General features: G+C 45.9%; 2 protein-coding genes across 4 annotated transcripts in view; both read left to right on the top strand.

Annotated features, from left to right (window-relative positions):
- LHFPL6 (LHFPL tetraspan subfamily member 6) overlaps positions 1 to 10,397 on the top strand; it is a 108,786-nt gene extending 98,389 nt beyond the window's left edge. Inside the window, exons 3-4 of one of the 2 annotated variants that reach the window (XM_001512017.4) lie at positions 1,117 to 1,215; positions 9,294 to 10,397. In XM_001512017.4, the coding sequence (XP_001512067.1) occupies positions 1,117 to 1,215; positions 9,294 to 9,412 (218 nt within the window). In that variant the 3' untranslated portion in view covers positions 9,413 to 10,397. Of the gene's footprint in view, positions 1 to 1,116; positions 1,216 to 9,293 lie in introns of those variants that run through there. The other variant, XM_029048441.1, reaches the window with a different exon arrangement.
- Positions 10,398 to 11,350: 953 nt separating this feature from the next.
- PROSER1 (proline and serine rich 1) overlaps positions 11,351 to 20,257 on the top strand; it is a 90,183-nt gene continuing 81,276 nt past the window's right edge. The window contains exons 1-2 of one of the 2 annotated variants that reach the window (XM_029048310.2): positions 11,351 to 11,443; positions 17,833 to 17,947. The gene's annotated coding sequence lies outside the window, so the exon portion shown is untranslated. Of the gene's footprint in view, positions 11,444 to 15,070; positions 15,173 to 17,832; positions 17,948 to 20,257 lie in introns of those variants that run through there. The other variant, XM_029048308.2, reaches the window with a different exon arrangement.

The following is a 20,257-nucleotide window of genomic DNA, read 5'->3' as shown; positions in this document are numbered from 1 at the left end:
TACTATGTGCCAGCACTGTACTGAAGGCTGGAGTAGGTACAAGCTAATAAGGTTGGACACAGTCCAGGTCCCATATGGGGCTCACAGTTTTCATCCTCACTTTGTAGGTGAGGTAACTGAGGCAAAGAGAAATAAAGTAACTTTCCCAAGGTTATGAAACTGACAAGTGTCAGAGCTGGAATTGGAACCCAGATCTTCTGATTCCCAGGTCCATACATTGTCCAATAGGCCATGTTGCTTCTTACTAATTATTATTATTAATACTGATAATAATAGTCACAGATAACTTGATTCAGCAGGAACCTTTTTACCTGGGAAGGCCTAATGACACTGAACTATTCCATTTTGATTCTAAAGTGAGATGGAAAAAATCCTTATGAAGAGTAGTGCGTTAGCTATTAAAGCTAAATTTTGATTTATGTGTTCCCAGTAGAAGTAGGTCTGTTGATTAAGGTTAGTTTGCTTTTCAGAAAGCCAAATAGGCTTCTGAACTGAATTTTCCGAACACGATTTGTGAAGATGCAAAATGATAGTTGTGGTATTTGTCAAGCACTTACTCTGAGCCAAGCATTGTACTAGTGCTGGAGCAGATACAAGGTAATCCAAATAGAGACTGTCCCTGGCCCACCCGGGGCTAACAGCCTAAGGGGTAAGCAGGACAGGTATCTAATCTTCATTTTGCAGTTGAGGAAAATAAGTCCCAGAGAAGTGAAACAACTTGTCCCAGGTCACACAGCAAGTGAGTGGCAGAGCTGGAATTAGAACCTGAGTCCTCTGACTCCCAGACCCATACTCTTTCCACTAGACCCCATTGATTCTCAAAAGACAAAGTTGGGTCACAAACGAGCTGTTTGTCTGAAAGTATGTTTTGAAATAGGAAGGGGGAATGAAGCTGATTCTTGAGGGACCTTGGGCTGTTCTCTGTGAATGGCTGTCGTCATATTCTAGTGTACTCTCCCAAGCGTCCAGTGCAGTGCTGTGCACCCACTGAGCGCTCGCTTGATAAATGCTGCTGATTGATCGGTTGATTGCCTTAAATAGTGATTTTTACCAGATCCCTTATCGGAGCCAACAGGATGAGGTCGTATAAAGCCTCTTGTTCGGTTCCCCTTTCAGGCTTGCTGATTGGCTCTGGTTGTGCTCTCTACCCTCTGGGCTGGGACAGCGAAGAAGTCCGACAGACCTGTGGCTACATCTCTGACCAGTTCGATCTAGGTAAGTACCCTGTCAGTTTGCAATTCCTTTAGACAGTGATCCTCTCCATCAGGTCCTCCTCGGTTGTAAGATCCTGGAGGGCCGAGGTCCAGCCTACCAAATCTAGTGTCCTCTCCCACCCGCTTGATAGGGTGCTCTGCGTACAGTGAGGACTCCAGAAATGCTATCGACTGACTACATCTACCTGACTTGGAGTGGTCATAGGAATGATACATATTTTGCTCCTTGAGGTCCTAGTAAAATTGTCCCTTATTAAAAGACTGCTCGTCAGACTTGGCTTCTGGAAAGTGCTTGGAGATTGGCACATGCATCTCAGTAATGCCCATACCCACCCAAGGAAGAGTCAGCAGGCAGGAGTCTTCAAACGCCTGAAGCAGTGTGGCCTAGTGGAAAGAGCACGGGCCTGGGAGTCAGAGGACCTGGGTTTTAATCCTGGCTCCACCACTTGTCTGCTGTGTGATCTGGGGCAAGTCACTTCACTTCTCTGGGCCTCGGTTACCACATCTGTAAAATGGAGATTAATTGTGTGAGACTTATGTGGGACAGAGACCTATTAGCTTGTATCTACCTCAGCGCTTAGAACAGTGCCTGGCACAGATTAAGCACTTAAATACCATTCAAAAAAAAACCCTGTCCATCGATTGACAAGACTGAGAGATACGGATGCTTCCTGTGTGTTTTGAGTTCCCTCCCTGAGAATAGGGTGAAGGTGGCTGTCTTCCAAACACCTCCAGCCCTGCAAACCCTTTCCCAGCCTGGCTTTTCCTTCAGCAGTTGAACACAATCCCTGTCAATGCACTGCTTTGATGGAAGCTTCTCCCATCTAGAGTTGAGTCACTCCCTTCCCTGCAGGCCCTTCCCTTCCTAAAACAATGTGTAACAACTCCTCCCCTTCCCCCCTCCCATCCCAAGATCTGATTGACATGTTGTCTAAGCAACGACCACAGACTCCCCTCCTCTTCCAAAACACATCCCATGTCCGGGGTCGGGGGTGCTCTGGCTATTTCTACCAGGATTTCAGGGGAAAGCGGATTTACCGGAAAAGCCATCGATCCATTGATGTCCCCAGATGTTCCCGGACCACGGGTATCTCTTCAAAGACAAATTCTACTTTCCCTGGATTTTGAGGCTTCTAGGCCGCTGTCATACATGCCTAAGCTTGACATGCATTCTTTTTTCACTGATCTCTCATTTTCAGTTACCATATTAATTAACAGATTATAATGAGGCCATAATCCATCTGGTGCCACTTTCACCATATACTCCAGCACTTAGTCGCTCTTCAGTAAGTCGATTATGCATCTCAAGTCTTCATCTGTATTTTTGGATGGCAGATTAAAATTAGGTGTTTCGACAAGTCCAGAGTGTTTTTATTTTTGCCTTTGTTAGTGATAATATCTCCTATTGCTAAATCGGCTGAAGGCATTTTAGCCATTAAAAAATTTTTTTTCCCCGTTATAATTGCTTCACTTTGCTTTGCATTTCCTTTGATTTGGACAAGAATGCAGCCCTAGAAGACTGTAAGCACTGGACCTGGGTACTAACTCTAGCTCTACCACTTGTCTGCTCTGTGTCCTTAGGCAAGTCACTTAAGGTGTCTGGGTTTCAGTTTCCTCATCTGTAAAATGGAGATTAAATGCCTGTTCTCCCTCTTACTTAGATGGTGAGCCCCAAGTGGAACAGGGACTGTGTCTAACTTGATTATCTGGTATATACCCTAGTGCTCAGTACAGTGCTTGGCAAATAATTGCTTAATAAATACCCCAGTGTTAACACATAGACAAAAATAGTCAAGAGCACTAGTTAAAGTGAGATAATGTAAATGAATAAATGAGATCTGAGGTGGCTTACTGGGTGGGCATGAGCTGAAAGGTGTAACAATCAATCAGGAAAGGCCTCCTGGGGGAGGTGACTGTTTAGAAGGGCTTGAAACGGGGAGGAATGCAGTTCAGCAAAGCTGAGTTGAGAGGGAAAGGAAGGAGTCTGAGGAAAAGCAAGAGATTATTTTGGAGGGAAGAACCTGATCTGGTGTGGAGCTGGAGAACTAAAGGATCCAGAAGATAGAGAGGGTAATCAATTGTCAGAAATTTTGGTTCCCTACAGGAAACGCTGAAGAATTCCTGGCACAAAGTAAGCACTGAATAAATGTTAATAATAACAATCACGATGTTGGGAAAATCGGGAAGAGGAGCTACTTTAGTAGTGAAGTGAAGATCAGTTTTGGCCATACTCAGTTTTCAAGGAATGAAGTTTAAAGAAACCCCCCACAAAAGGGTGGTCTTTGAATTTAAGAGGTCTTTAGGCAGGGAACCTGGGACCTATTGCTCTGAATCTCCTTGCACAGTTTTTAAATCGTAATCTCAGTGACAAATCTTTAGGCCCTGAGAATCAATTTTCTCCCCCACATAGTGTTTTCTATTCATTCTGATAGCTCTTCCTTGTCTATAATGGCCGTGTTCAAGGTTATAGTAGCTCTGAATGCAGGCTTTGATAATGCCTTCTGAAGTTCACTGGGATGCTGAATAAAGAAATCAATTCCTTAACCCACAATTTTCTCAGCTTCGATTAATGTTTATATTGAAGGTGTGTGATTTTTCCCTACTTCTGGGACATGTGCATCCTGGCACCCCCGTCCCACCCCCACTGACAGATTTGCCATCAGCCAGCCCTGGCTCTCCCAGGACGCTCTGGGCCCTGGATTTCTGGTCATTCATTTAGTCAGTATTTATTGAGTGCTTACTATGTGTAAATCACTGGGCTGAGTGCTTGGGAGACTACAGTAAAACAATAAACAGACAAATTCCCTACCCTGTCCACGGTGAGCTCAAAATCTAGAGATCCAGCCTGGACTCTTCCAGGCTAAAGCAGTTGTCTCAACGCCAGGGGAAACATTGAATCTGAATATATGTGCAAGGAAGTCACTTTTTTTTTGGTATTTAATAATTATGGTACTTGTTAAGCGCTATGTGCCAGCCACCGTGCTAAGCACTGGAGTAGATAAAGATCATCAGGTTAGACACAGTCCATGTCCCACATGGGCCTCACTGTCTTAATACCCATTTTACAGTTGAGGCAACTGAGGCACGGAGAAGTTTAGTGACATGCGAAGGTCACCCAGCAAACAAGTGGCAGAGCCAGGATTAGATCCTTGGTCCTTCTGACTCCCTGGCCCATGCGCTATCCACTAAACTTGTCACTTGGCTTAGATGAGATGAGAAGGGCAGGCAGTCCAGTCTATTGGAAAGGGCACAGCTCTGGGAGTCAGGTGATCTGTGTTCTTATCCTGGCCTTGCCACTGACCCACTGTGTGATTTTGGGAAAGTCATTTAACCTCTCTTTGCATCAGTTCCCTCATCTGTAAAATAGGAAGAAACGCCTGTTAGTGCTGTGCCCAATGTGAGACAGGAACTGAGTCCAAGCAGATTATCTTTTGTCTATCCCAGAACTGAACACTATGCTTGCCACACATTAAGCCTTAATACCTTATTATTGTTATTATTATTATAAAGGGCATACAAATAACACTTTTAAAATTATCAAAATGAGAGTACTTTAGATTGTGCTTCTCTTTTCCTCTTCAAAGTTCCTTAATATTTTGATTTCCCTAGGAGACGTTTGTTTATTATTCAACTGATTCCTCACCCTCAGGCATATTTATAGTATATAGTGTCTTGTCTCCCCCTTTTAGACTGGAAGCTTCTTGAGAAATTCTCCCAGGCTCTTAGAACAGTGCTCCACACACAGCAGGTGCTCCATAAATACTATAGATTGATTTCTATGTAAGCTCCAAAGTGATTGCAAGATTCAATCAATTGATCAACAACATTTATTAAGAGCAGAGCACTGTACTAAATACCGGGGAGAGTACTCTACAGTTGGTAGACACAATCCCTGCCTACAATCCCATTAGTGAGGAGGTAGGAGAAAGCTTGGTTGGCAACAGTTTTGAAGATTGGGACTTTATTTCCATTTCTTTGGGGAGATGGTGCTTGGGAACTTGGAGGCAGTCAGTCGTATTTATCGCGTGCTTACTGTTTGCAGAGCACTGTTCTACATGCTTGGGAGAGTATAATACAATCATAAACAGACACATTCCCTGCCCACATAGAGGCAGTGTGACCTAATGGAAAGAGCCTGGGATTGGGAATCAGGAGAACGGATCCTAATTCCAACGGTGCCACTGACTTGCTGTGTGACCCTCGGGAAAATCACTTAACCCTCTCCAGGCCTCAGCTTCCTCATGTGAAAAATGGAGGCAAAATATAAGCTTTCCCTAGCTCTGAAAATGTGAACCCCGTGTGGGTCAGGTCCTGTGTCTGATCCAATTATCTTGCATTTAGCAGGGTTTGGCATATAAGAAGCACTGTTATTATTACTACTACTAATAATAAGTGAACGGCCATGGAATAGATCACATTTCTGGACCAGGAACACTTAAAGTCATCGCCCTAGCCCCTTTTCCACACAGTCTTTGCCATATTCTGTCATCCTCATCCTTTATCCTTCTCTGTTCTTGATTCTCCTTTTCTTTTTCTCCTCCCCTTTCCTTTTTTTTCCAACTGCTTCCCAGTGAACTCAGTAGATAAGTCTGCCGGCTCCTTCCACCCTTAGTCCTTTAGGCTAGGGCCAATGGATTATCATTTAAGATGAAGATTAGAGCCTTGTTTCTAGGCTCTCGGTGTAACTCCTTTCCCAGGAGCCTGACAAAGGAGCAAGGGAGATTTGCCTCTTTTTGTTGCCTTCTTTGAATGCACCTGCCACTCAAACTGTCGAGGCTCCAAATGGTCTGAAGACTCAAAAAAGATTCCTCCTGATAGCTTGCTTCATCACCATCAGTCAATCCATCAGGAGCTTTTGCTGAGCGCATAGAGTGCACAGAGCCCTGGACTAAGCACTTTGGAGAGGACAGAACAGCTGGTAGGCTTGATCCCTGCTCTCGAGGAGCTTACAGTCTTCCCAGGTTCCCTAACAGTGTGTGAGCACCACTTTTCTGCAGAGCACTGAGGCAAATTGTGCAAGAATAGACATGGTCCTGGCCCTGTGGAGCCTATGGTCCAATGGGGGATTCAGGCAAAACTCCAGAACCTGAACCTGGGAAGCTGAGTGGTCTAGTGGATAGAACACAGGCCTGGGAGTCAGAAGAACTGAGTTCTAATTCCAGCTCTGCCACTTGCCTGCTGTGTGACCTTGGGCAAGTCACTTAACTTCCCTGTTCCTCAGTTTCCTCATCTGTAAAATGGAGTTTCGGTGCCTCATCTCCCGCTTACTTAATAACGATGGTATTTGTTAAGTGCTTACTATGTGCGGAGCACTGTTCTAAGCACTGGGTAGATACAGGGTCACCAAGTTGTCCCACGTGAGGCTCACAGTTAATATCCATTTTACAGATGAGGTAACTGAGGCCCAGAGAAGTGAAGTGACTTGCCCACAGTCACACAGCTGACAAATGGCAGAGCTGGGATTCGAACCCATGACCTCTGACTCCCAAGCCCAGGCTCTTTCCACTGAGCCACGCTGCTTACTTGACTGTGGGCCCCATGTGGGACAGTGGCTGGGTGTGGCCTGATTATCTGGTATCTCCCCTAGCGCTTAGCACAGTGCTTGGCACGTAGTAAGTGCTTAACAACTGGCAAAATGATTATGCCTACAAAATATATGCAAATGCACATGTCGCCAGTGGGGGAAATACCGAATACCAGGCTGCCTTCCGAACATAGATATTGAACTGTGCAACTAACCCAGCGTGAATCAATAGAAAGGCAGTGAGAGAGTGCTATCCTGTAGCCTGTTCGAAATTTTAGCACCTTAAGGAGTCCAATCAATCAATCAATCATATTTATTATGGGCAGAGTACTGTACTAAGCCCTTGGGAGAGCACAATATAACAGAATTAGCAGACATGACCCCTACCCACGATGAGCTTCCGGTCTAGAGGGGGAGACAGACGTTAATATGAGTAAATAAGGACTCCCGTCAACACATCTGGCTTTTGATTTGCTCTCAGTTTGGGCCAAGCACTTATTTGGCCTCAGATATGAATTTGGCATTTCCTGACCTAAATAAGAGGGCACTGGAGAATAATGACAATTATTCCAAATGGTGGCACACGATGCACAGTTAATAGGAAACAGCACTAGTGCACGTTGCCAGGGGAAGATTATAGTACGGGGGGCGCTGCCAGAGAACTCAGTTGGGATCTTTGTTCTCACATCTGGCTTGCACAGGATGCCAAAGTTGGAGCTATCCGGTGGTGGGGAGTTGGGGTTGCTTGGAATTATCGGGGGGGGGGGGGGGGGTGGTGGGGAAGGAAGGAGGAGGGAGAGGGAAAAGAAAGGGAGGAAGAGGATGTCTGTGTCAAGTTAGGTGTCCGGACACAAAAGGTGAGACTTGTACTTTGGTTCCGGGGAGAAACCTGCCTGCTCTCTTCATTGTCACCAGAATAACCAGTTCTGAAACGCAGCATCATGTTCTCAGAAGAACGTTACGTTATAGGAAAATCAACCTACACTTGCCATTGATTCGATGGACATTCACGGATCAGGAGCTAGATGGCTCGGATACCCACAAGATTCACAATTTTCCTCACAGAATGCATCATACCCTTGTCACTCATTGTTACGTTATTGCACCAAATTCCATAAATTGCAAAAAGAGCCAAGGATGCAGAGCCTTGTTTGGAGCAGTACGGTAAAAGCGGAGGCTGAAGCTGGGAAATGTAGCAGCAACACACGCTGACTGTTGTCACATATGCGTGCACAACTTTTTTTCCTACATCAAATTGATTTGTGCCAACTGGTGGATTTGGCACTAGCCAAACAGACTCACGTCTGGGGGAAGAAGCCCCTCTAATTCTACTGGGTCACGATAAGCACGTGCCAGAGCAGAACCGGGTGTTCTTCCCCCTTTGTCCGAGAACACCGCAGTTGTTCCGAGACCGGGATGGGCTGCCTGTCTTCACAGAGGGAGGCTATTTTTCTCGACTTTGGAACGCGGGAGCCAAAGGTGATCCGTTACCGTAGCTGGACGCTAATTAACAATATAGCTCCTGGAGAATCTGAAATATTGCTGTTTACATAATGCCTTGCTCGTTTAGGTCAGGCGGTGATGTATCAGGCAGCACTCTGTAATTAATAAGCCACTGGTGTGCTTCCCCGTTATGAGCCTCAGGATGATCAGACGTCTCACTGATGTCTCGAGAAGAGTTCTCCAGTCCAGCCTACTTGCTGCCTAACCGTCTTCCCTGGTGGATTACTTCTCTAGGATTGGGGAACTAAGAGAAGTAAACTGATGATCTAATCTAGCTCTGCCGCTGGTCTGCTGAGTGAACTTGGGCAAATCACTTCACCTTGCCAGGCCTCAGCTTTCTCATCTGTAAAATGGGGACTTATGGATCTTTTCTCCCTCCCCTTTGGGGGACAGACCGTTTCCGAAATGATGATCTCGTAACAACCCCGGTGCTTATCGAGGTGCCTTGACACAGAATAACTCTTAGGAAAGAGAGTAAACAATTAAACAGATCATATGTGAAGACAATTGTTAGTCAATCAGTAGTATTTATTGAGCCCTTCCCATGTGCCAGGCACTGTACTGTGTTCCTGAGAGAGTACAGTAAAGTTGGAAGACACAATCCCTGCCCTTGAGAAACTTACAGTCCAGTGGAGGAACTTACAATCCGAGGTTAGGAATGTGACTTTCTAGGTTGAGAGGATGTCAAAGCAAGCAGAGTCCCAATTTGGGCCCTGCTTTATTGTATTATACTCTCCCAATCACTTCGTACAGTGCTCCGCACACAGTAAGCAATCGATACGATTGAATGAATGAATGAAAGAGTAAGCAGGAGCAGAGAAGAATTTGGACGATTTTCCGATTCCCAAGAAGATGCGGTGTGTCTTCTTCAGTTTTCCGTCCCAAAAGCAGAGTCTTAGAGACTGTGCGTCCGTTGACGGATCTCGTATGGAACTACCATCGGTTCGCGGCCAAAGCGTTTGATTCAGAGCAGTACCTGGCGGCCGGTGGAGTGGGAGACAGCCTTCCGGAGTCAGACTGACAGGTGTTTCTTGGTTTTGCTTGGTTTTTAGGGAAGTGTGAAATCGGCTGGGCTTACTACTGCACTGGCGGGGGAGCGGCCACCGCCATGCTCCTGTGCACCTGGCTGGCCTGCTTCTCGGGCAAGAAACAGAAGCAGTATCCGTACTGAGCAGGCCGCCGGAGGACGTGGGGAGGACCGGGTTGGAGCGAGCGAGATGTGCGAGACCGAGGCATCCGCAGAACTCCTTCCGGAAGGGGCTTTGGTGGCGCTTCCCTAACCCGACACACACCAGAAACCAGAGCGGAGGAGTCCAGCACGTCAGGGGAACCGTCAAAGGAGGGGGATTGCTGGGGAAGGGAGGGGAGGGGGGGCGAAATGATGGACCAAAGGCCAAGGGGAAGTCAGGGGTTGGAGACGGGGGCGTCTTCTCAATGGCCCTGGCTGGCCTGCCTTGGGAGGATGCCACCCAGCCGGGAGGAGAATGCTCGTCTTTAGCCGGCAGAGATCGTGAAGGAAGCACTTGAGTTTGAAAGCGGGGCATAAGCCCCACTGGTTCCCCATCAGCGTGGCACTCTTGAAAGCACATTCATACGCTCCCCGTGTACGGACACACACGTTACGTACACACAACGTGCACGCACACGGAATGTGGCACAGATTTAGCAATGCATTTCTTCCCTTTGCTTTCTTTTATTTTGTGGTTTAAAATTCAGTGTTACCGCTTTCTCAAGTACCCATACCTAAATGGACCAATAAGCCACTCTATCAGTATTTTGTACGTTCTACATAAAGTTTCTTCTCCCTCTCTGTGTATTCACTGCTTATTCAGTCTTTTAGAATCAAGCCTCTGTATTTTCAGCATTATCATAAAAATGCAATATTTTATCCCAAGTAAGTAACCTCTGTCTTTGGTACTTTTATGAAGTGCAGTCCAGGGGCAGCTTGCTTTCCCTGAAGTAAAGCCCAGTTGGTGGGTTATGAGGACTGAGAAATACTTAACGGCCCCAGATATTCTTTTCTATAGCTCATTATCGTACTGTGCTGTATCACTTTTATTATTTCAATATTCATTTTTTGTAAAGAAAAAATACATATGTGCTTTTTTGTGTTTGTATTTGAAAGGCTCTGTGAATAAATCTCTCTTTGATCAGGATTGAGCTGGAGTTGTTATTGAATCTTCAAAATGTAGCTTTTCAAAGAATTGTTCTAGTGAATAATAATACAAATATTGTGGTGGTGTTTGTAAGTACTTATTAAGTGTCATGCATTGTGCTAAGTGCTGGAGTAGATACAGTACCCATCAGATGAGACACCAACCCTGTCCCACATGGAGCTCACAGTCTAAGAGAGAGGGAGAACAGGTGTTTAAATCCCCATTTTATAGATGAAGTGAGGCACAGAGAAGTTTAATAAGGGACTCTAGAAATATTCTCCCTTCTTATTCATGAAACTGGGTGCACTTGGATAATAATGTAGCTATATTTCAGATGGGAATGCCCAGGGAGATTTATGTTTGCTTCAGGAAAGGCAAAGGTTTATATGAGAACCAAAAGATTCTCGCCAGTGGAACAGAATGGGACAATGGGAGGTGGTGTGGTCTAGTGGAAAGGTCACGGGCCTGGGAATCAGAGGACCAGGATTTTAATTCCGGCTCTGCCGCTTTTCTGCTGCGAACCTTGGGCAAGTCACATAGCTTCTCTGCACCTCAGTTACCTGAAATATGAAATGGGGATTAAATCCTGTTTTCTCCTACTTAAACTGGGAGCCCCTTGTGGGAAAGGGACTGTGCATAACATGATTATTTTCTATCTATCCCAGTGCTTAATAAAGTCCTTGGCACTTAGCGCTTAACAGGTATCATAAAACGTAAGATATTCCAAACTCATCTCGCTATGGAAAGAGTCAGGTCCAGTTGGGTTTTTTTCTTACTGTTTAATTCACTTCTTGCTGAACCATTTTTGAGTGGACCTCATCACTTCTTCACTCTGCAAATCCCTGCGGTGAGAAGAAGGATGTATGTTTCCTTGATCAACACATCATCCATTACCTTTTTTTCTTCAATTTCTCTCTAGGAATAGTTACGACCGTAGCAGGCCAACGGGAAAGTCTGTGCAAACCAAGCCATGAAAAGATCCATGTGAAGCCACTTGATCACTGTATCCCGATTTCTGCATGGAATTAATAGGGACCTAATGTCAGGTACCCAGCTGGGGGATGTCTAATGACTGACACGTTGGGTTTATGATGTACGGCAATGGGTCTCAAAAGGCGACAGATGCCACTGGTGTATCCAGTGAAGATGGGGAGTGGTACTTCCCATCTGAAAATGAGACCATCCAGGAGTGTGTCCTAGAGGAAAAAGTAAGAGAGGTGGGATGGGACATCCCTAACTGTGGGGATGGCAAGCGCTGTTCTTCCAAACATCCTGTTGCTGCTGTAGAGAGACAGAGTACTGGGCTGCACGGACCAGTGGTCTGCGCTAATATGGCTCTTCTCGCCTCCTTACACCAGTATTGCTGCATCTCTGCCATGAGATTTCAGTTAATTCAAAAGAAAGGGCAGCGTGGCCCCAGGCTTAGGGGTCGGGATCTGAGTTCTAATCGCAGCACTATCATTTGCCTGTTCTGTGGCCTTGGGCAAGTCACTTAACCTCTCTGAGCTTTGGTTTCCTCAACTGTAGACGGGGATTATTATTATTCAAGCCACATATTCACCAAGGCAAGGTATAGATTTTATTTTTATTTTTATATTTTCTTGGGATCTGCAGGGGAGCGCAGACTAGTGAGTGAACCAAGAGAGTGAAATGCTCATTCAAGCTGTTCCTGAATAATCTGCTCATTGCAGAATATCAAAAGCTTATGTGCGGTAATTAAAATAATGAACCATCTCTCTGTAGATATGAAAACACAGTGGGCCATATGAAGCGTAGATTCATTTGAAAAACACCTTTTCTGGATTTTATTTATTTATTTGGTATTTGTTAAAGCACTTTCTGTGTGCTAGGCACTGTATTAAAAGCTGGGGTAAATACAAAAAAATTTGGTTGAACACAGTCCCTGCCCCACAAAGGGCTCAGTGTCTTAATTTGCATTTTTCAGATGAGGTAACTGAGGCACAGAGAAGTTAAGTGACTCGCCCAGGTTCACACAGCAAACAAATGATGGGGCTGGAATTAGAACCCACATCCTCTGACTTGCAGGCCTGTGCTCTTTCCACCAGGCCATGCTTTTTCAATTCCCTTAAGAGTGCTTAAGAGTGAAAAATCTTAAGTGCAAGAGTCATTACTGTTCATGTGATGAGAGCTGGAGAGAACAAAGTTGAATGTCAAATGAAAATTTCATTAGGACCATAATGGGCCATTTAGAAAGGGGCCTGGGAGACAGAAAAAGGCATGGGAGTCTGAAAAGGAAGAAAAACTTCTCCCCCCAGCCCCCATCCCCCCCACAGTTCAGATGCAGGAGGTCAGCTGCCCTGTGACACTGCCATTCTGGGAAGGACATTTCATCAGGACTGACTGTGCCTGCCATCTCCTGTCTGGAATTTTCCATTTTCCCTGGACCTGAGAAAGACTCCAGTGGCTATAACAGAAGGTGGTTTCGCCTCCTCTTGCATAATCATTGTTTTGCCTGCTTTCTCTCCTTGGCTTTTGTGGTTTATTTTAAAACTTGAAGCTAGCCCAGTGAAAATGAATCTTAATATGCCAATACCTTCTTATTGCTCTTTTTTTTCCCCTTTAATCTCTTATCCCTATGCATTTTGGTCACCTTGCTTAGAAATCAGGCCTAACTTTTATTAGGTCGAGTAGCTTTATTGGATGCAAAAGCCATTTAAGAAACCGTGTCTGCCTTTTCCCACATCTCAGAATCTCAGCTCTTTATGGGAGGAGAAAGGAGTCTCGCAGCAACTTCAAACTGTCCAGAACGTAACAACAACTCTGGGTATCTCCCTGGTTACTTGACAAATGCTTGTCACTTCAGATTCTTTCCCTCCCCCTTCCAAGACACCTCCCAGGAACAGCCAGCAGCAAACTCCTTGGCCAGGGCTTGGGGGAAGTCATTTGAAAGCCAGATGCCCCCAGGAAAGGAAGTAGACCTTCAGGGTGTGATCTGGATGGCACCATGGGCCTGCTGAGCTTCAAGATGTCAATATACCAGAGGCGGACATTTTGAAGCCATATGAAAGGTTCAGAATCTGCAAACTGAACATTAAATACTCACCTCAGGGAGTCGGTGCAGCTGCTAGAACTAATGCTTCATCACTTCCCCCAATCCCGGGGTCCCTGCTGGACCTTTTCTAGGGGCAGAGGAAGAGGGGGTTTCCTGAACCATCCCCCTCCCCCTCCTTGCATTTGGAGATTGTCAACAGCAGTTGCTGTGCATTATGGGGGCCATTCCCTGACTCAATTAGTCTCTCAAGGAATAATTCTGATGGACCCTTGGTGTCAGTTCAGCAGCACAGATATATTCAGCAACTTGACTGTGGTCTGCCTCAGGCGACAGTTAATGGGACCCAGCTTTCCACAGCCTAATCAATAAGGACAGGGCTGAAAGAGTCGATGGCTTAGTGGAAAGAATGCAGGACTGGGGGTCTGGAGATCTGGGTCATAATCCCAGTCTTGTCACTGGTCTTCTGAGGAACCTTAGGTAAGCCACTGAACCTTCCTGGGGCTCAGTCTCCTCACCTGTAAAACAGGGATAAGATACCTCTCCTCCCTCCTCCTCAGAACGGGAACCCTATGTGGGACAGGAACCGTGTCTGATCTGCTTAGTTTATATCTATACCAAGCCGTGGCACAGAGTAAGTGTTTAATAAATACCAGAATTACTATTAGGAGGGGATGCAGAATGGTTCATCTATCAGAAGGATTGTTTAGGTATTTTTAGAAGCCCATTTGTAACAACAGCCTGCCTTAAGTACTTTGTGATGAAGAAAGTTTTCCACAATTTTGGGAACGAAGGCAGTCTGTCTCTGTGCCCTTATATCTCATGGGGGATCTCTAGATGGGTCCTTGGCTCTGCCTTTGGGTTCTTGGATAGAACCTTGTTTCCCTCTCAGAACTCTTTCTGCTCTTTACAACTTCCACCATCTCCTCCCCTGACACCCAAAAGAAAAAGATGACACCTCCGTTAAAAAGAGTGTTAAGATAATAGCTTAGTCTGACAGTCTATACACAACTTCCACCAGCATCTCTGGAACTGAGCAGTGCCTTATGCCTCCACCACACTCTCACAACAATAATAATTGCATATTTGTTAAGGGCTTACTATGCGTTAAGCACTGCGGAGGATAGGAGATAATCAGATCAGACACAGTCCCTGTCCCACACAGGGCTCACAATCTAAGTAGGAGGGAGAATAGCTATTAAATCCCCATTTTACAGATGAGGAAACTGAGGAACAGAGAATTAAAGCAACTTGCCCGCGGATACACAACAGGCATGAGGCAGATCCAGGTTACAACCCGGGTCCTTTGACTTCCAGACACCTGCCTTTTCCACCAGGTCACTCTCCTTCCCACCCAAAACCCCAGAATAGCAGCCTCAATCCAGGCAATATCAGGGGAATGGTGGCATATGCAAGAATCTCCCCCGCCCCCTTTCCTAGCAGGGGCCGGATGGAGAGGAGATCCATTAGCTTAAACCTCACATGTTTTTTCCCCTTGCTCAGCTCTGCACTTTGTGATTGCTAACAGGGCCCCAAGTGGAGATTTCCTCATCCCCCAAAGCAGCTGACAGGCGTCGTGGGGAGCACCAGACCCTAATCAACCCCCCCCCCCCCCCGGGAGAGAATGAACTCAACAAAACGCAGCTGAGAGCACTCAGGATCCAGCTGAGAGCACTCAGGATCGGAGTCTGCTCACTGGGCAAAAGGTTCCTCCCAGGCTCCGGGACTGACTTCTTTCTGATACTTGAAAAGGGAGACCTAAGTGGTAAGCTGCTCATTCATTCATTCATTCCAGGGTGTGGGGGGGACTTGGGGGTAGGGCTGAATTTAGGAAATGTTTCTTGGTTTGGGCAAGGACGACCTCTATCTGAGATGGAGTTCTGGAATTCATTTAATTCCACCACGGAGCGCACTTTCTGACTGGGGACAGTATTGTGCCCTTGGACTGTCTATATTACACCAGTCCCCTACTCTTCCCCCTACACTCCACTTATTCGACCAGGTATCTCCAGTCATCGTATTTATTGAGTGCTTACTATGTGCAGAGCTCTGTATTAAGTGTTTGGGAGAGTGCAGTATAACAGAGTTGGTAGACCTATTCCCAGCGCTTAGAACAGTGCTCTGCACATAGTAAGCGCTTAACAAATACCATCATTATTATTACCCTTAATGAGTTTACAGTCTAGAGGACTGTACTGATCCTAAACCGACGGAGAGAGCCTAAGGTTTTATTTTAGTGACCCAGAATTTTGAAATGACAGTGAAAGCCAAACCTGAGCTGGCTCTGCTGTATTTTTTGTCATCGTAATAATAATGCTTGTGGCATTTGTTAAACCACCAAAGTGGCTTGTTACCCCACTGTTACATTGGGGTAGCTAAGGTGCAGTCAGATCACTCTAGATTGTAAACTCATTGTAGGCAGGAAATTGGTCTAAAAATTCTGTTGTACTCTCAGTGCTTAGTGTACAGTGTTCTGCATGCAGCAAGTCCTCAATAAATATAGCTTGATCAGGCACAGTCTTTTGTCCTATGTTAGGGTAGGGGAGAGAACAGATATTTAATCTCTAATTTACAAATTAGGAAACTGAGGCATAGAGATGTTAAGTGACTTGCCCAAGGCCATGCAGCAGGTAAGTGAATGAGCCAGGCCTAGAACCCTGCTCTCCTGAATCCCAGTCCTGAGCTCTTTTCCACTAAGCCATGCCATTTCTCCAGGCTGTGTGCAAAAGAGTTTAATCTTTTTCAAGGCCCCTCGTTGGGAGGGAATCTGTGAGTGTGACATGATTTCCCTCTGTGACAGCTGCGGTTCTTATGCTTTACTACCCAAAGCAGAGCTTTGAGGCGCTCAGTCCCCCTCTCACAAGGTGGGAGCGGGACTGGCCTTGGGAGCGGAGTGGCTGCCAGTCCAGGACCCCAGGGGTTCAAGTTGAACCCTGGGACAAGACCTGGAAGCTTGCTGGCAAAACTCTGCCTTCACTGCAGAAAGAGCAGGGCCTGTACATTCCTTCTTTAGACCTAGGAGAAGCAGTGTGGCCACATGGAAAGGATGCGGGCCTGGGAGTCAGGACACCTGGCCTCTCATCTTGAATCTGCCATTTGTCTGCTATGTGACCTTGGGCAAGTCACTGAATCTCTCTCTGCCTCAATTCCCTCTTCTGTAAAATGGGGGTTAAAAACTTCTCCCCGCCTCACCCTTTTAGACTGTGAGCTCCATTTGGGTCTAGGTGGATGACCGCTCTGCTTATCTTCTATAATTGTAATGATATTAATGGTATTTAAGCACTTACAATGTTACAGGCACTGTTTAAGGCTCTGGGGTAGATACCAGTAAATCAGGTTGGACACAATCCCTGTCCCACCTGGGACACTCAGTCTCAATCCCCATTTTACAGATGAGGTAACTGAGACCCTGAAAAATGAAGTGACTTGCCCAAGGTCACACAGCAGACAAGTGGCAGCATTTGTCTGCTCTTATCTACCCCAGCACAGGGCTTGGCACATAATCATGTTCTTTGTTATGGACTATCATGATTATTACCTGCACTTTTAGAGATAGCAGCCTACCCACCAAACATGAAACCGATATCCCTGATGTCTGGGCGTTTTCAGCATTTGAGGGAATGGAATCCCACCGGGTCTTCTCAAAGCAATGAAAGAAAGTCAGTCAATCATTCAGTGGTATTTATTGAGTGCTTACAGTGTGCAGATAGCTGTTAAATGCTTGGAAGAGCGCAATACAATGCAATGGAGTTTGGTATGCACAGTCCCAGCCCTGAAGAAGTTTACAATCTAGCCGGGGGAGACAGACATTAAAATAAATTGCAGATAGGGTAAGTAGCAGAATTTCAAGATAGTTCAAAAGGACTGTGTGACTGGGGTGAAAAGCAGAGTGCTTAGAGGGTAGACCCAAGTGCTTGGGTGGGCAGAAGGGAGGGCAAAGAGGGTGGGGAATATGAGGTTAGTCAGGGAGAGCCTCCTAGAGGAGGAGTAAGGCTTTGAAGATTGGGAGAGCGGTGGTCTGCTGGCTGTGAAGGGGGAGGGAATTCCAGTCAGGAGGGAGGACTTACCTAAGCAAGGTGTTGAGGGCAAGAGAGAGACAGAGGTGCAGTCCTATTACACACGGGAGCAGCAGCGAGGCCTAGTGGGTAGAGCAGGGGCCTGGAGTCGGCGGGACCCGGGGTCTAATCGCGGCTCCACCACCTGTCTGCTGTGTGACCTTGGGTGAGTCACTTCACTTCTCTGTGCCTCAGTTATCTCATCTGTAAAATGGGGATTAAAGACTGGGAGTCCAGTGTGGGATATGGACTGTGTCCAACTTGATTGCTTTTCCCCCAGTGCTTAGTACAGCAACTGGCACATAGTAAGCTCTTAAAAAAAATGCCGTTTAAAAAAAAAAACACATCCACTCTTGATCTTGCACCTCAGGAGACCTGAAGGCTGAAATTTGGAACTCGGCAGAGCGAAGCTAGGCTGTCCTTGGCGCTCCCAGCCTCCAATCTGGTGCCCACGGAATTCAAGTGACTTCCTTTTCTTGAGTAGGGTAAGTCCTTATGCTTCCATTTTCTAGAGGGAATGTAAATAATGCAGAAGCAAAAAAAGGTCAGGGGGCCGGATGAACCATGTCTCTGACCCAGGAAGGGGGATTGCTTATCCCAGTTGACAGGGTTTTGTTGGGTTCTGAATTTGGACTCTGCCTTCTAACCCCTCTTGCCAAAACTCTCTCTTTCTGTTTCCTTCCTCAGTCCATCTTTCCCTGTCCCAGAATAGGGGCAGGATATTTTAGCAAGCTTGGGGATATCAGGTGAAATGCATGTGCCACCCAGCCTAAAGTGGTTTTGGACTCTTGCCGGTGTTCCTAGATGAAGCCAAAGGAAGTGCAGATTAGAGCGAGAATAAGAATTGTATTTAATAAGTGCTTACTCTGTTCAAAGCACTGTACTAAACACTGGGAAAAAATACACAGATGAGAATGCAGACCTAGTCCCTGACCCGCAGGTAGCTTCCGAATCAATTGCTGTGCCTTGAAGAGTAAGCATACATCTGAAAGAGTAAATATATTATTCTGTAGCAAATGTGTTTTGAGGTTCAGGAGGAAAGTGATCATATTTGTTCAGCTCATTACTCTTAAATATGTAGACTATGAATTATGCTAGGTAAAGCCAAATTCCGTGGAATGTGTCTTGGCATATTAACAGAAAATGTTCGCATAGAGCACTTTCTCACTCAGACACCACAGGATTATTGAATTTAGATGTTTTAAGAGCAAAAAGAATTCCATTTCAACGTCTTTGCTCTCTAGAAAATGTTTTTCAGCTGGGTGGTGATTTTTTATCAATGAAATAGTGAGGGAATATGCTATCTCCGAAAATGTATTTAGTTAAGGCAGGTTGTGTTTGTGATGCATGCTATAGTTTGAATTCTCCCAGTGGGAAGGAATTCATTGGAATCTCCCTCTCTCTGAGCGTTTTTCTGTTCCAAAAGGATTGTAATTGAAAGCCTCCTCCCAAAGCCTGCCCCACAACTGGCTGCACGGTGGCATTGGCCTCCAGAAACAATGGGACGTGAACTGTAAGAAGCAGCGTGACTCAGTGGAAAGAGCACGGGCTTTGGAGTCAGAGCTCATGAGTTCGAATCCCAGCTCTGCCACTTGGCAGCTGTGTGACTGTGGGCAAGTCACTTAACTTCTCTGTGCCTCAGTTCCCTCGTCTGTAAAATGGGGATTAAGACTGTGAGCCCCACGTGGGACAACCTGATTCCCCTGTGTCTACCCCAGCGCTTAGAACAGTGCTTGGCACATAGTAAGCGCTTAACAAATACCAACATTATTATCTACCCCAGTGCTTAGAACAGTCCCTGGCACAAAGTAGACTCTAGACTATAAGTTTGGCAGGGAATGTCTGTTTATTGTATTATACTCTCCCAAGTGCTCAATACAGTGCTCTGCACAAGGTACTCAATAGATACGATTGAATGAATGAACAAATGCGATGAAAAAAGAAATAGTAAGCGTTTAACAAATACCTCTGCTATTGTTGTGAAATGGTGTGTCTTTTTCATTGACTCACCGCTCACTCCTCTGGAGAGTCTGATTCAAATTGTTTTGCAAGGAGAAGTATCCAGAGATCCTTGTGGTAGGCGCTTCGGGTGGAATTCCTGGCCTGCCTGGAATTCAGGACGTTCCAGAAATTGCACAAGAAGCTTTGTCCTTGGGCCCTTTCCCTCCAAGGTTCTGAGATTGTGGAGTCTAGAGAAAGTCCACAGATGTTTGATCTCAACTGACCCCTGAACCAAGATCTCTCTTCTGTGACCTCTTTGACTGCAACAGTGTATGTGGAGTAGAAAAACCGAGCAGCAGTCAGGAAAGAAGATTAAGTCCCATCATTGACACATTTTTTAGGGTCCCCAGCTCTGGTCATGAGCCCTTGGTTCTGCTGTTGCCTTGAAAATCCCTAACTTCAATGAGCCAGGACCAAGGTGTGGCAACCAAAGGATTAGCCATGTCCCCTCTTTTATCGCTGAATGGCTGCCATGGCCGTTGGAGCAGAGAAATGGCATGGCCTGGTGGATAGAGAAGGGGCCTGGAAGTCAGAAGGACCTGGGTTCTAGTTCCAGCTCCGCCACTTGTCTGCTGTGTGACCTTGGGCAAGTCACTTCACTTACTCTGTGCCTCAGTTACCTCATCTGTAAAGTGGGGATTAAGAGTGTGAGCCTAGTGTGGGGGACAGACTGTGTCCAACCTGATTAACTTGTATCTACCCTAGTGCTTATAACAGTGCTTGGCGCATAGTAAATGCTTAAGAAGTACCATAATAATAATAATAATCGGAGAGTACAATAGAGTAGACACAAT

The sequence above is a fragment of the Ornithorhynchus anatinus genome, chromosome 20 (assembly GCF_004115215.2).
Source record: "Ornithorhynchus anatinus isolate Pmale09 chromosome 20, mOrnAna1.pri.v4, whole genome shotgun sequence".
NCBI classification, from domain to species: domain Eukaryota; kingdom Metazoa; phylum Chordata; class Mammalia; order Monotremata; family Ornithorhynchidae; genus Ornithorhynchus; species Ornithorhynchus anatinus.
This window is presented reverse-complemented; position numbering and strand designations above follow the sequence as displayed.